At 51.3% G+C, this 16,416-nt stretch overlaps 1 protein-coding gene across 1 annotated transcript; it reads right to left on the bottom strand.

The window, feature by feature from the left end:
* Positions 1 to 3,446: 3,446 nt before the first annotated feature.
* On the bottom strand, positions 3,447 to 4,608 carry LOC136498599 (peroxidase 2-like). Its single transcript, XM_066494488.1, has 2 exons — positions 4,357 to 4,608; positions 3,447 to 4,236 (listed from the first exon to the last, which is right to left on the bottom strand). Exons 1-2 carry the CDS (start codon positions 4,606 to 4,608, stop codon positions 3,475 to 3,477), a joined length of 1,014 nt encoding a protein of 337 aa, XP_066350585.1. The 3' UTR covers positions 3,447 to 3,474.
* Between the last annotated feature and the right edge of the window lie 11,808 nt (positions 4,609 to 16,416).

Raw genomic sequence — 16,416 nt, forward strand, 5'->3', positions numbered from 1 at the left:
TATTATTTTATTATATAAATTTGGTTAAACTTAAGATGCTTTAACTCTCTAAGAAAGTTGAAATGACTTATAATTTGGGATGGAGAGAGTACTAGATTTGTCATGAGATATATTTTTATAATATATTTATTTGGTGTCAACAACATTAAGATTTTTACTTGTATACTTTATCAAACTTTGGACACTTTATTAATCGAGAATTCACCTAGAATTGCATTCTTTGAAGAATATAGAGGTAGTATTTTGTAACATCACGAGGCTTCTAAGCGCATGGCTTCTGAATGTTTGTTTATCTCAGCAAATCGGCATGTTTGGGTACAGCTCATCAGCTTGTCGTTAAAAGGGGAAAAATTAAACCAAAGTGCTGAATACTATAAGCATGCAAGTGGCAGTGCCCGGATAACTCACAAGCATGATTGAAGCGTGTTGAAGATTGGAGCCGGAGTCAAAGATGTTCTCTTATGTCAGATAAGAATAATCCATCATCTCTCTTCGTTCGCTGCATGCACCAGGATCAATCAATTCTTAAAAGATAGTATATTAGGTAGACGTTTGCGTGTGGCCGGTATGATGTATCAACAGTGCTGTTTATATTATACACTGTGCAGGGTCGTAGTCGTACCCTTGCTTAGTTGACTTTGCGTATGGTCGAAAGGATTTGCTTGGTGTACGTTTTAAACTAACGGGCTGGGTAAGAGAAATTAAAAATGAGACGTGTAGAAACTAACGACGCATGGGCAGAGGTCTGACAACTTAGAATCTTAATTAGATGGCAAACAGTAGAAGTTACAATCAAACAGAGAACTAACATGGAATCTAACAACTGGCCGCTCCCATGCACAAGACTGACCAAGTTTTAATTAGGTCGTTTGGTTTATTTGATTGATTACATTGCATTGGTCAGTCCAATAATGGTGACCGACTTATCGGACATGCCATCTTGCACATTGATCTGACCTAGCATATCCTTTTTATAAGTTCCCCAGAAGAATTCCTGTTGGTTTGAGCTACACTAGTGGATGTGTATATGCATGGTTATTAGTGAAGTCTGCTCTGAGGAGAGAATTTATTGTAAATTATATATCTATATCTAATATTTAAAACATGAAGGATTCTTCCCGTACAATGTCTATGTTTCTCTGACATGGGAGTCGATCTTGCCGTCTGCACAGCCGCACCCTGGAGCCAGTTGTCCCTCATATCCCTCTCTGAATCGAATAGATCCGTTGCCGATGGATCCGTATGCTCTTGCCTATCCGCTCTGATGAGGCAAGCATGTGAGGAGCATGATGACAGGTGTGCATGTAGAAGTCAGGTGGACAGTGTTGATAGGAGGAGGTGGCGGCGAGCGTGGGTGTCTTCTTGGACATGTCATCGATGATGCAGCCAATGAGTGGATTGTGAAGTGGTGGCAAACTTCTGTGAATGAGGGAATGCATGACGAGGAGGCAAAGAGTGCCACAGGGATGACGTGGTGATGGTGTAAGGACTGAATGGCTCAAGAGTTGGGAGGTTGAATTGGGCTTTAAAAAAATTATGCAACAATCTTAACCTCTGCAAACTCTAAACCCCATTTAGCACTTTGGCTCCTAAGTTCTTCCACAACTAATGTGTCCTTAAGGCCAACACACTAATCATGTCTTTAGCAAGGATTACACTAAGAGTAAGGTCCTTATATAAGCAAGTATGAATCCTATGCTAAGCACACTAACACGAATATTGGTTGTCACACAAGAAACTTGCAATCAAGAGTAAGTAGAGCAAATGAAAAGCAATAGAGAACCAGATTTTTTTCCCATGGTCTTAGGTTGTTGCCACAATCTCCTACCCCATGTTGAAGAACCAAGAGTAGCAAAGACTCGGCTTAGCTCAATCCTCTCCACTAATCAATACCCGTTCACCACTCCGACATGGTGGGTTTCAAGACCATGAACAACATTCTAGAGCCTCCTTACAACAGATCCACGGAGAAAGGTCACCAGGTGCTTCATTGACCTGGGTGATGACAATAACCAAGAGTAATAGATCATCAAGCTTCAACTCAAGAAAACGCAACAAAGAACAGATAGTGCTCAATGCTAACACTAAAATCCCAGTTAGCTTGGGTGCTCTCCAAATGCTTTACTAGTCTCTCAATAAGTGCTGGAAACAATGAGGTGCAAAGAGTAGCACCAAATAAGCCAAGGGTAGCACTTGTATAGAGGGTGAAGAGGCGACTAGCCATTGGAAAAAGGTGATAGATGCATCCATAACTGGATGATCCTTTGGCCACCATTTGCTACACTGGATCATACATTGGTGTTGCGCTGACTGATTCCTCGTATCTGGTACCCTCACTTTGTTCGTGTGGGCTGGATTGCACCAAGGCTAAGATAATTTAGAACAAGTGTGTTTCTACACTCCATCCACCCTCCCAAGAACATCACGATCGCATCCAAAGCTAGGCCTACATACTGTATATAGTTCATCTTTCCATGAGTGTTAGACCTTATAGCTTGAGAGCTTTAATTTGTGAGTTAGGGCCGTGTTGCCTTTTATCCTGGCAAACTAAAGCGCTTGACGTCATCATCACTTTCCGGTGAAGGTGTGGAAGGCCTTCCAGGCGGTGACCCTCCTATGTCCATGTGGTGCGGTGTCGTATCGGTGTATTCGCGGTGGCAAGATGACCGGAAGAGCCAGGGTTGTGGGGGTGAGATTTCCCGACTCATGACACTAGCCTTTGGTGTGTGGAAACCTTGTCAGGTAAATTCAATACTGGGATCAAGAGATACTTGGTGGCCGGGAGCATACCACCGTGGAGTGTACCTAAAGGTCAGCATCATGCTTCTATTTTTTTTCTCCTGGTAAGTTAGGGTCTTGACCTGATAAAGATTATTCATTAGGTCATATCAAAGAGTCCACTCTCCATTGCGCTATTCATATCTAATTTTTTAGTCTGTTATTTTGAAAAGTCAGCAGGAAAACTGTTCATTCAATTAAGAAGAGAAATAAGCAAGTTTAAGAAAGTTTTTGCTAGTACATGCAAACTTTAAACTCGATATACTCAGGAAGGAGCATTCTAATCTATTCGGAAGGATTTTTTTGTAGTGCATATACAAATGAAAGTTGTCATTTTTTGTATGAACTTCTAAAAAGTAAGTTTGTATCCCAACTTTTACAACTTATATAGATCGATGCACTACATATGTACTAAGTTTTATTTTTTTTTCAAGTTACAAGTGCATTTCTAAAATTAGTTTTCATTCCACCACATATTTTCCCATCTTACATTGGGTCCCCACACAACGTAAATTCTAATGTTACTGAAACAAAATTCCAAAGTTGAGAGCGAATATGGCTTTATTATTATCAACCAATACCAAATTTGCAACCAAATACAAAATGAAGTTGACATAATGAAACAAAACAATGGCAATGCAATAGCAACGTAGAATTAAAAACAGGAATCATGATTGCTGCACATTATCAGAACAGCTAGTTGAGGACCCGGCAGTTCCTCCTGATCTCGCCGCTGTTGCCGGTCTTCACCTCGACACTGGCCATCTTCACCATGGCCGCCTTGAACCTGTCCTCCCACCACCCAGGGATGTTGGCGTTGTCCGATACCAGCTTCGCCGTCGCCGGTGACGTGAGGAGTGAGGCGTCTGACGTGAAGAGAACTCTGTGCGCCAGCACGTTCTTGTAGTACTGGTTATCCAACTTGTCGGTCGTCACGACGTCCTGCACGACGGTGGGGTCGTTGCTGGAGCTGGGGCTCGCCGGGCACTGGCCCCTCAGAGACGCGGCAAAGGAAGGGCTGATGTCCGAAGGAACGGCGAGGCGGTCGGGGACAAAGGACGAGCAGTGGGACCGGCCGACGGTGTGCGCGCCCGAGAGCACGACCATGTCCTCGACGCCGAGGCCCTTGGCGGCGAAGTTCTGGACGAGCTCGGAGAGGTTGAAGGTCGGCGGCGGGAGGAAGTCGAGGGTGCGCGAGGCATTGGAGACGCGCCCGTCGAGGCGGCCTGCGGGCATGTCGAAGTCGACCCCGCGGCCGCCGAGGAAGAAGGAGGCGTCGCGGGCGGCGAAGGCGACGATGTCCGCGCAGGAGACGACGCCCGGGCACGCCCGCTCTACCGCGGCCTTGGCGACGTCGATGACCTCGAAGCCCCGGAGGCTGGGGTTGTTGGGCGGGCCGAGCTTCTCTGGCTGCGGGTTGGCCGGCGTCGGGTCCAGCAGGACGGAGGCGTCGCAGCCCTGCGTATCATATCATGGCGTTGCATTGGTCATGGCCCGCGTGGCGTGGCGTCAGTGTGTGCAATTCATCTCATGCAGGAGCAGTGCGTGTAGAAATAGAACTGAAGATGACTCATGTACCTCGACGAAGCAGTCGTGGAAGAGCATGCGAATGAGGCCGGCGCCGACGCCGGGGTTCTGCCGGACGGCGGCTCCGACGACGCTCTTGACGATGGCCTCGGCAGGCGGGCACTTGTGGTGGTAGTACCCCACCTTGAGCCCGCACGAAGCAGGACTCGGAGGACTGTAGTAACCTGGTGCTGCTGCTGCTTGGCATGACGCTCCTAGGAGCAAGAATGCACATGAGAGCAGTGCAGCCACCTTGGTCGCCATCGCGCTTGCTCTGGCCACCGTCTAATCTCACAAACTAAACTGTATCTCAAGTGAGAAGAAGCTGAGTGGTGAGGTGCTGTTGCTTGCCACCCCTATTTGTAGATTGAATGGCGCTTGATAGGGTTTCTCGACGGGTGCCTTGTGAACGTTTGTTTATCTGGGCAACTAGATAGTCGGCATGTCGTGGAAGGTAGCTGATGATTGATGAATACAGCTAATATGATGCTTGTCGTTGACGAGAGCAGAGCGATGTTTTGTAGTTCGTTAATTTATACATCTATATACTGGGCAGGTATGCGTACTTCATGCTAATCAAAGGGGTTTGAAATTAAAAGCTTTGCCTAGATGATGCATATGGAGGCTGTGCGGAGCGTGTATGAGCTTGGAACGGAACTCAAACATGGGCGATCGCTGATATGTGCGCTGCAGGCCTGCAGCTGGATTCTTGAAAACCGGGACGCCCGCAGCCTGCGTCGTCATTGACTAAAAGCACAAGCTCTTGTTCATCGATTCCACAACTAGGCATCTGTACACGGTACACCACTGCATCTCAGAGTTGAAGGAAAAAAAATAAAGGAAAGCTACTTGTACGACGTACAGTGGTAGGGGTATATGCACAACAAAGTCAACTTGTTTTTGTTCGAATTGCGCAAGGCACGTATACCAAAATTGATATGCTTAACTGTTAATTACAAGCTGACCAAACTGTGAAATAAGGACAACAAAATCTAACAACCAGCGGGTGGATGCATAACAAAGACAAAGTTTTAGGTTTATGCACAGCTATACAACACATCTTTCGTGTCGTGTCTTTACTTTCATCCTTGCTAATTTATAAGCTAGCACTAGTTTTAGTTGCTTTATTATTGTTATATTTCCTTTTTTGGTGTTGCTGGATACTAACATTTTGTGGTATCCCTAGCCACCTTGTGTGTGTGCTAAAGTATGAAGAATGCATGGCCACAAGGCTAGAGAGCATACATATAGTTGTTTTTTTTTCTTGTCCGATCCCTTTGTGAATTCATATGTTATAGGTAAATGGTGTAGATGATGATTCATGCTATTCTAAATTTGGCCTCAAGCGTTTTCCAAATCACCAAATTCTTTTGTGAAGGTAATTTTTTTAAAAAATATGTCAAATATTGTAAGGCCGTACTGAAACGCCTTCAATCTTTTGTGGCCTTCTTATGCATTTAAGAACATTGTCTCTGCTCACTTATAATTAAATCCTTTATCTCAGGCCAATTGTTTGTTAGATAATTATTTACTTGGTTTAAGTTTTTTTCGGCTGCCATACCTACCATTATCTATCACAATTTTTCCTAATAACCCACTTAGATTAGTTGATCTAGTGGATTAGGAAAGTATGTAGTTGAAGAATATCTGATTTAAAATTTGAGGAAAGGCTATCATTACACAACGATAATTATGGAGATGGGGTTGTGACTCCGATGAAAAACCAAGATACTTACTCTTTTCTCAAATCTCGAAAGAGGTAGAGGGAATAGGTTTCCTATGTGAGGTTCGTCCTGGTTTGCATAGGTTTTTTTGCCACAAATCGAAGTGGGGATCGATCCCTAGGAAACCCTCACACAGGGCAACAAACGCCGCCATATGTTGGACACCATTGGGGGTAAGATGCTGCAACTCCACTTGGTAATAATCCAACAACCCCCGAAGAAATCTATGCGCGGGTACGGCAAATCCCCGCTCATGGAAAATGGCAAAAGACACGACGTACCCTTCGGGCGGCGCTGGCTCACTCTCATCACCAGGCAATAGCCACTCCCCGATGGCGGACAGCGGTCAGAGGAGGCCTCGGCGGACGAGGCCCTCCAAGTGCCGAGAAGTAATACCGGATCTGCCCCACAGCTCTATTGAAACATCGGGGGGGAAGGTGGGTGCGAGCTCAACAAAGGCGGCGGCGCAGACGCGAGCTCGACGGCGGCGGTAAACGTGGATGCAAACCTAATGGCGGCAGCAGTCTTGGCGTGGGAAGCTAAGGCAATTGGCGGCGAAAACTGCGGATGCGAAGGCGAGAAAGCGAAGTATGGAACCCTGGGGGCGAACCCCGTGGTTTTATAGTGGCAACGGATGCGAGAAGGGCAACCGTCCGCCTCGATCTCCGGGCTAGCCACGCGCACCGTCGCGTCGTGTCGCGGGACACGCGCCCACGATCCCTATCCTCTCCCACCAAAATCATGCCGGGCGGTTCGCTTTCCCGAAGCGACCGGACTCTTTTCCCACAGAGGGGACATGGACCAGAAAAATCTCTTCACTAAACCCGTCTGGGCCCATAACGACCGGAGGTCGGCCCACCTAGGGTCTTAGAGCCAAAGGGCTGTCCCAATGAGGGATAGGCCCACAAACTACCCGGACTCAAGGATGCAAGCATCACCAGGGCTTCGATCTGCAATCGGGTCCCAGTCGGGCCAACACTGAATAAAATTCCCGCGAACGGAATACCACGATTCCCTTAAAAATATCCGGTTGACGAAAAAGCAAGTCTTTCAGCCTTACCCATGAAGGGTCCGATACTACCCCCAGGGCGACTCTACTCGAATCCCCCGAGGGCTCGGGGGCTACACCCATCGGGTGCGCTCGCGCGCACCCTCTGGCAAAGTAACTCCGACGAAATCGAAAACACCCCCAGGCAATTCTATCCGAATCACCCGGAGGCTCAGGGGCTACTGTCAGGGACCTAATACCGGGGTACCCTAGAAGGTGGAACCAATAACCATCGAATGTTAAAAACTTCTGGACAGATAAGGGCGCCACTACGTTCCTTGCCCGAATGACGGGAGTTTGGTTCCGCCTCACCCGACGCCTTTGGGACAGCTCCGCCTCGCCCGAGGGCTAAGGGCTAGTCTCCGCCTCGCTCGATGCCTTTGGGCCAGCCTTGCCTTGCCCGAGGGCTAAGGGCTAGTCTCTGCCTCGTCCGACGCCTTTGGGACAGCTCCGCCTCGCCCGAGGGCTAAGGGCTAGTCTCCGCCTCGCCCGACGCCTTTGGGCCAGCCTCGCCTCGCCCGAGGGCTAAGGGCCAGCCTCGCTCGCCCGACACCTTTGGGATAGCTCCGCCTCGCCCGAGGGCTAAGGGCTAGTCTCCGCCTCGCCCGACGCCTTTGGGCCAGCTTCGCCTCACCCGAGGGCTGAGGGATAGACTCCGCCTCGCCCAACCCTCGAGGGGCGGGATTGGTCTCGCCCAAGGGATAAGGACTAGTCTCCGCCTCGCCCGACGACCGAGGAGAAACCTCGCTCCGCTCGATGTCTAAAGACTGGTTTCATCTTGCCTGACAACTTCTCCATGTTCCCTCATGATGATGGGTATAGGGCAAGATAAGACGTTCGGGTCAACCACGGGTTCAAGGACCATACCCTGTGCCCCGGTAGGAAAGGTACTGCCAGGGAACCACGGGACGGGTGCTTTAGACCCTTCTGGGCGTAGCAGAGCCTGAAAAGTATTGTAGGTGCTGCTCCTCGCCCTGTAGAGTTGTAGGCGCCACCTTCAGCTCTAGGACACGGAACCCGACTAAGATATACGACAACCACTATGCTCCAGAAAAGGATTTGCGATCTCCACAAATGACAGATATGCCGTCACCACGTTATGGTCCCAAGGGAGCGCGCTCGCTTCCTGGCCCCTCGGGTCCACCAAATCGGAAGACCTTGCCCACGGCGCTACTCCGGACCCCGACCCCGCGTCCCTCCGACAGAGACTCATAGGAACCAGAAGGCGTGTGGAGCAAGGCTGGGCAAGGCTCATAAGTCAAAACCACTGTACTACAGTCCATACCCTACGTAGGGCAGTACTCTGTAACCTATCTTGACATTCTATAGAGGCATAGACAGTATTGTAGGCGCTTATCATCCTTTCGCACCCACCAGAATGGGCGACAAGGCTCGGTAGACATGAGCAACAAGGCTAGGTAGTATACGCACCCTAGCCCTCTCACTTGTAAAGCCTGTCCCCTTCATCTATAAAAGGGGATGCGCTTCCTCCAAACAAGGGGACCGACTTTTGATGGCACAACGCACAACACACACACAGTCAAGCTGCTATCAAGCTCTTGGCCTCCTTTTGACCCTTCCATCAGAGACTTAGGACCAGTCCCTCTCTCGATCGTTTGTACCCCCTACTATGAACCATTTTCGGTGCTAATAACACGAGCAGCAACAAACTGAACGTAGGGATATTCAGCCCGAACTAGTATAAATCTTGTGTCCTTTAGCGCACCATCCGAGCCTAATGCGCATTACTATAAATCTACTTGCCGATGCTTGTATGAAACACGGACAGTTGCCGCGCCAGGTAGGGGGCTTTGCGCATTCCAAATCAGGCCTCGGATGGCCACCCACGCAATCAGTTGGGTCCCGAGCACACACGTGCGTTTTGGCGACCTAGATTTCATCATCACACTAGGAGGAGAGCTGGCGCTGGCCCACATGGCCGCACAGTCTCTCCCTTCCATCAACCTTAGCCACCTGAGGCTTGAGGGCTAGCCGGGCGACTCCCTTGGACCCCAGTTATCTAGGGAGGCCCCGCGCAGCATCACCCTGTTTCTAGAAGGCCCCGTACGAAGTGCCCCAATAGCGTTTCCATTCGGTCTCCGCAATGCCACGGCGACCGCTGGCCACCTTTTGGCACTACACATGGTTTAGCCGCCCACGGATAGCGAGTTCATGGGGACAATTGAACCTGATACGGAGACTCTCCATAGGCTCCTCATGGAGGAGCCAAGATCGTTCTATAGCTTGGACTCCAGCAGGGGAGCCATCACCCTTCCTAGGAGTGCTTCATGGTGTGGACCCCCAAGGGGCACGTCGAGGACATCTCCGGGGAAGAGGCTACCCCAACAAGCGACCCTGATGGTAGGTCCAGGGGCGAGGCAACAACCCCATCTCGCTTGGGGATGGAGCAGCTGAGAGCCCGCAAGCTGGAGATCGATGAGGCCGGACAAGGGCTCGTCCGAGAATACGCGGACATCAATCGTGAGATTGAACGCTGCGAAGGCGGTGGGTGCGCACGCGCCACAGCCCGCACCGTACACCAGAGGATCCTCACCGACGACGAGAGCCTCCCTCACTTCGCTCGGGCGAGCCAAAACATCGCCGCAGCAACTGCCTTGCTTCATGGCCTACCGGAGGCCACGACATCCAAGGATCACTGCGCCCGCCGAGAAATTCACACGTTGCTTGAGCGTGTGGTGGCGCAGGAGGCAGAAAGTTCGTTGTCTCGATGATGCGAGCCCGATGCCAGCCAGCATACGCCCTTGGTGCGCCCCACCAAGGACGCATCCGTTCACCAGACACCGCCAGGCGGTAGGCAGCCCTCCGCCGTCCCGGTGCATCAATGTCTCGGCCACGACCGCGACGTGCGCAGCACCATTGACGCCCGCAGGCACGCCCATGGCGACGCAGGAGAGGTAGCCCACCACAGCTACCATCCCTGACGCGGCGGACGCTACGACAGCGGCGAGGACCGAAGCCCAAGCCCTGGCCTGCTAGGCCCTTAGGAATTCAGCCGACACATCCTCAACGCTGCGTTCCCACTAAGGTACCGACCGCCTACCAACATCCCTAAATATTTTGGGAAAACAAATCCTGGGCTTTGGCTTGAAGACTATCGGCTTGCATGTCAGGCCGGTGGTGCGAGTGATGATGATTTCATTATTCGCAACCTCCCACTATTCTTGTCTGATTCGATGCGAGCATGGTTGGAGCACCTACCGTCCAACGCCATTCAAAGTTGGGCGGATCTGACGGAGATCTTTGTGGGGAACTTACAAGGCACGTACAAATGCCCTGAAAACCCATGGGACCTCAAGAACTGCTGCCAGAAGGCCGATGAAACCCTCCGCGGGTACATTCGATACTTCTCTCGGTAATGCAACGAGCTCCCTAACGTCGCCGACGCCGACATGATAGGAGCCTTCCTATCTGGGACAACATGTGAATCCCTGGTTCACAAGTTGGGGCGCAGGGGCCCACGAACCACCAAGGAGCTCCTGGACATCGCCACCAGCCACGCCTTAGGAGAGGAGACGGTTGGAGCCATCTTTGACCGCTCCGACAGCAAGGCGAGGCGGGACGAAGACATCAGTGAAGGCGCTTCCAACCGTCCCACCAAAAGAAATAATAAGAAGCAACGGCGCGACAACTCGCTCGTGGCCGCAGCCGACCGCAAGGGTGGCTAGAAGCCTATGGAGGGCACTCCGAACCATTTTGAGAAAATGCTCGAGGGGCCATGCTCAAACCATGCTTTCCTGGCCAAGCATCTATACAAGGATTGCAGCCTCATGCACAAATACTTGTCCGGGGGCCTCAACAAGGAGGAGCAGGGGAAGGAACCTGCCCCCACTGATGATGCCGAGGAGAAGGACGACACCTTCCCAATGCCAAACGGTGCCCTCATGATCTTCGGAGGATCAGCGGCCTACGACTCCAAGCACCGCTAGAAGGTCGCATGCCGCGAGGTCTATACGGCCGGACCGGCCACGCCTGCCTTCCTCCGATGGTCAGAATCCGCCATAACCTTCGACCGAACTGACCATCCAGATGTCATCCCACACTCAAGAAGGTACCCGCTTGTCGTTGACCCAATCGTTGGCCCAAAGCGGCTCACAAAAGTACTAATGGACGGAGGCAGCGGCCTCAACATCATGTACACCAAGACACTTGATGAGATGGGCATCAACCGAACAAACCTTCGCCCCATCCGAGCACCCTTCCAATGCGTCGTACCTGGCAGACAAGCCATGTCGCTAGGGCAGATTGATCTACCCATCACTTTTGGGAATTGGTCCAATTATAGGACTGAGACCCTTACCTTCGACGTGGTAGGGTTCCCCGGAACCTTCCACACCATTCTTGGACGTCCATGCTACGCGAAGTTCATGGCCATCCCCAACTATACATACCTTAAGCTGAAGATGCCGGGCCCCCATGGGGTCATCACCATCGGCACCTCCTTCCGTCGTGCTTACGAGTGCGAAGTCGAATGCTGCGGCCATGTCCACAGCAGTCGTCACCTCCGAAGAGCTCGCCACCCTTAGGGAGGAGGTTATTGAAGAAGCACCCGACGTGAAGAAGTCATCTAGGGTCGTTCGGATCGACAGAAGGGTCCAAGAAGGTCCTCATGGACCCCAGCAGCTCCGAGGGCAAAAAAGTCCGCATCGGGACCGCGCTCTCCTCCGAATAGGAAAGCGCGCTCGTTGACTTCCTCCGTGATAACAAAGACATGTTTACGTGGAAACCCTCGGATATGCTAGGCATCTCGAGGGAGGTCACCGAGCATAGCCCTAAAAATCCTCCCAGGCTCCAAGCCGGTGAAAGCAACACCTGCGCCGCTTTGACGATGAAAAACGTAGAGCCATCGGTGAAGAGATAGCAAAAATGTTGGCTGCTGGGTTCATCAGGGAAGTACACCACCCAGAGTGGTTAGCAAATCCTATTCTTGTGCGAAAAAGAGCAAGAAATGGAGAATGTGTGTCGATTACACAGGCCTCAACAAGGCGTGTCCAAAGGATCCATTTCCTTTGCCACGAATAGACCAAATAGTCGATTCCACCTCGGGGTGCGAAACCCTCTGCTTCCTTGACGCATACTCGGCTACCACTAGATCGCGATGAAGGAGTCCGACCTAGCTCGTGAAGTCTTTTATCACCCCCTTCAGATCATTTCTGCTATATTTCAATGCCGTTCGGTCTAAAGAACACATGGGCAACTTACCAGCGCCTGTATAGCTCAACTGCTTCAGGGACCTCATCGGGCGGACCGTTGAGGCCTACGTGGACAGACATTGTAGTTAAGTCTAAACGGGCTGACCACCTTGTCGCCGACCTCAAACAAACCTTTGCGAAACTCCGGGCAAACGGCATCAAACTCAATCCCGAAAAATGTGTTTTCAAGGGATCCCGAGGGGCATGCTGCTCGGCTTCATTGTCTCCGAGCACGGTATTCGAAGCCAACCCGGAGAAGATCTCAGCCATCACAAGGATGGGCCAATCCGAAAACATAAAGGGGGTTCAGCGGATCACGGGGTGCCTTGCCGCCCTCAGCCGATTTATTTTGTGTCTCGGCAAACGAGGACTTCCCCTTTATCGACTCCTGAAGAACTCCGACCGCTTCGAGTGGACAGCCAAGGCCCAGGAAGCGCTTGACATGGTTAAGCAATTTCTAACTAAACCCTCGGTCTTGGTCCCTCCAAGCAATGGATAATCCCTCCTCCTGTACATAGCGGCCACCACGCAAGTGGTTAGCGCCGCCTTAGTGGTAAAATGGGAAGAAGAGGGGCACGCCTTCAAGGTGCAGCACCCTGTATATTTCATCAGCGAGGTGTTATCCGACTCCAAAACCCGCTACTCCCAAATCCAGAAACTCCTCTACACCATCCTCATCACCAAGAGGAAGCTACGCCACTACTTCGAGTCACACCCTATGACAGTCGTGACGTTGTTCCCCCTCGGTGAGGTCATCCATAGCCAGGATGCTATAGGAAGAACCACAAAGTGGGCACTCGAGCTGATGGATCAGGGCATTACTTATGCCCCCGAACAACGATCAAATCCCAGGTGCTGGCTGACTTCATCGCGGAGTGGACCAAGGTCCAGATGCCACTAGCAATCATCGATCAAGAGTACTAGACGATGTACTTCGATGGATCGCTGATGAAGAAGGGCGCCGATGTGGGACTAGTCTTCGTATCTCCCCTCGGGGTCCACATGAGGTACGTGGTTCGGTTCCATTTCTCCTCATCAAACAATATCATAGAATACAAAGCGCTCATCAACGGCCTACGAATCGCCATCGAGCTAGGCATCTAACGCCTTGACGTCAGGGGTGACTCCCAGCTGGTCGTCAACCAGGACATGAAGGAGTCATGCTGCCATGACGCCAAGATGGAGGCATATTGCCAAGAAGTCTGATGGCTGGAGGATAGATTCGACAGCCTCGAACTCAACCACATCCCAAGGCGTCTCAACGAAGCAGCCGACACGCTCGTGAAAGCAGCATCCGGCCGAGAGCCAGTCCCGGCAGGTGTCTTTGCCAGCAATCAACATAAACCTTCGGTATGCTATGCGGGGTTGGAATAGGCCGATGATGGCCCATCTAGTCTGACCCTAGGGGCCGATCCACCAACTGCTCTGCCCAACCCCGAGGTCATGGAGCTTGAAGAGGACCCAGCAGCAGAGTCCGACCCTCCCAACAACTGGAGAATGCTTTACCTCGACTACCTCCTCCGCGACACACTACCAGCAGACAAGATGGAAGCCCGACGGCTCGCACGTCGTGCCAAGTCCTTCATTCTTGTAGAAGGCAAACTCTACAAACGGAGCCATACGGGGATCCTACAGCTCTGTATCCCTGGTGAAAGGGAAAACTTTTGCTAAGCGATATCCACGGTGGGGTCTGCGGTCACCATGCCACACCAAGGACCTTGGTTGGGAACACATTCCGATAGGGCTTCTACTGGCCCACCGCAGTAGCTGACACCGAGCAAATTGTACGCACCTGCGAAGGGTGTCAGTACTATGCTCGGTAGATTCACCTTCTAGCCCAGGCACTCTAGATGATCCCCATCACATGGCCCTTCGTGGTCTGGGGGCTCGACCTAGTTGGGCCACTCAAAAAGGCGCCAGGGGGCTTCACCCACTTGCTTGTCACCATAGACAAGTTTACAAAGTGGATTGAAGCTCGACCAGATCTCCACGATCAAATCCGAGCAAGCTATGCTATTCTTCCTCGATATCATCCATCGCTTCGGAGTACCTAAACTCCATCATCACAGACAACAGCACGCAATTCACTGGCAGGAAATTCATTCGATTCTGCGATGTACAACACATCCGGATCGATTGGGCAGCCATCGATGCACCCCCGGACGAACGGGTAGGTCGAGCGCACAAACGACATGCTCCTGCAAGGCCTTAAGCCTAGAATTTTCAACCGGTTGAACAAGTTTGGCGCGCGCTAGCTCGCTGAGCTTCCGACCATGCTCTGGAGCCTAAGGACAACTCCTAGCTAGGCCACCGGCTACACACCCTTCTTCATGGTCTATGGTTCCAAAGCTGTTCTCCCAACGGACCTTGACTATGGAGCACCAAGAATCAGAGTCGTACGACGAATAGGGGGCCGAGGCATCCCGCCAAGACACCATGGACTAGCTAGATGAAGCCCACGACATCGCCCTCCTCCATTCAGCTAAGTACCAGCAGGCGTTGCGATGGTACCACAGCCAATGGGTGCGGGGTCAAGCCTTCAACGTCAGAGACCTCGTCCTCCACCTTGTGCAGAGCAACAAGGACCGCCACAAACTCTCCCCTGCCTTGGGAGGGGCCCTACGTCGTCATGGAAGTACTTCGCCTGGGCGCCTACAAGTTGAAAACCATCAACGGTGAGGTCTTCACCAACGCCTGTAACATTGAGCAGCTACATCATTTTTACCCTTAAATAAATGCATGTTTCTTCTTATCAGTCTTTATCTTCACAAAACCCTAATCTTTAGTGACATCCGACCCCTGCAAATTATGAGGGGCCAGACCTCACTCGGGGGCTGATACAAGTACAAGTATATTTATCTTGCAAACACTTCCTCTATTATCTTTGAAAACTTTATCTAAGTTTTCCGATCTTCTCGTAAACAAGTCCTAAGGACTAAGATTTCGAGAACAAATTCTGAGTACAACTGGTAGGACTGCGGGAGACCCACGCCCTAGTGGCTACAACCTCTTTGCTCACCAGTGTGATCAGAATTAATTCACCCGCACTCCTAGTTTCTTACAACTTGGGCCATGGGAAGGGTTGGAGGGCACCGAAACCTCTTCTACAAGAAGAGAAAACTGAAAAGCTGTTTGCCCTAACAAAAGATGAAAATTTGTTCATTTTTGCACAAATTAACCACTTACAAAATGATTTCATCACCCAAAAGACTAGTGTACTCCTAAAAATCCAAAGGACTATTCACTCAGGGGCTCCCCCAAACTTATTCAATTACATTCTCTGCTTAGCTTTACTACGAATACTATTGCGGCCGCCGCGCCAAGCTCTCCATTGGCAACGTTTGGGCATGTACATGGGCTAGTTTGTCTACTGCGGCCGCCGCACCACACCCTCCATCGGCAACATCCCACCACATCACGGGACCTTCGAAGGCACCATCATCTGCAATGTCGAGCACCGCGCTGGCGAATACGGTGCCCTCCACTGGGACGTTATCCCACCGCATCATGGACCTTCGAAGGCACCGTCATCTGCAACATCGAGCACCGTGTCGGCGAATACGGTGCCCCTCCTCTGGGACATTCAGGGACTATGCCATCATCATCAGCCCCAATCCTGACAACGGTGTTGGGGCAGAAAGCGCTCCCGCCGAAGGAAGGCGGCGAAATCAACAACGCTCATCGCCCTCCGGTGCCTCTTCTCCTCTGGCAGCGGTGACCCTCCTCAGCATAGGCGAACCATGCCATCTCATCTATGTTGGATAACCTCCAGCTCGACATCGCGCTCCAAAATCACGGGCAGACCTATGAGTTTATCTCTCCTGGCATTACCCTCTCTTACTTAGGAACGATACATTCGGTGGAAAGGAAGGAGAAGAGGTGGCGGCTCGAAGGCTGGCGAGGAGGTGCGGCAAGAACTCTTCCCCCCTATTTAAAGAGGGGGCTTGGCAGCTAAGGAAAGGCGAAAGGTTCGGACGAAAAACTCTCTGCCTTCCCCTATTCAATACAAATGCGAAATCAATGCTGACAGAAATCTGAGGTGACGCGCCGGAAATGATAGGGACACGCTCTGATCGATGGGACGCCGCCT

The sequence above is a fragment of the Miscanthus floridulus genome, chromosome 1, assembly GCF_019320115.1.
Source record: "Miscanthus floridulus cultivar M001 chromosome 1, ASM1932011v1, whole genome shotgun sequence".
NCBI classification, from domain to species: Eukaryota; Viridiplantae; Streptophyta; class Magnoliopsida; order Poales; family Poaceae; genus Miscanthus; species Miscanthus floridulus.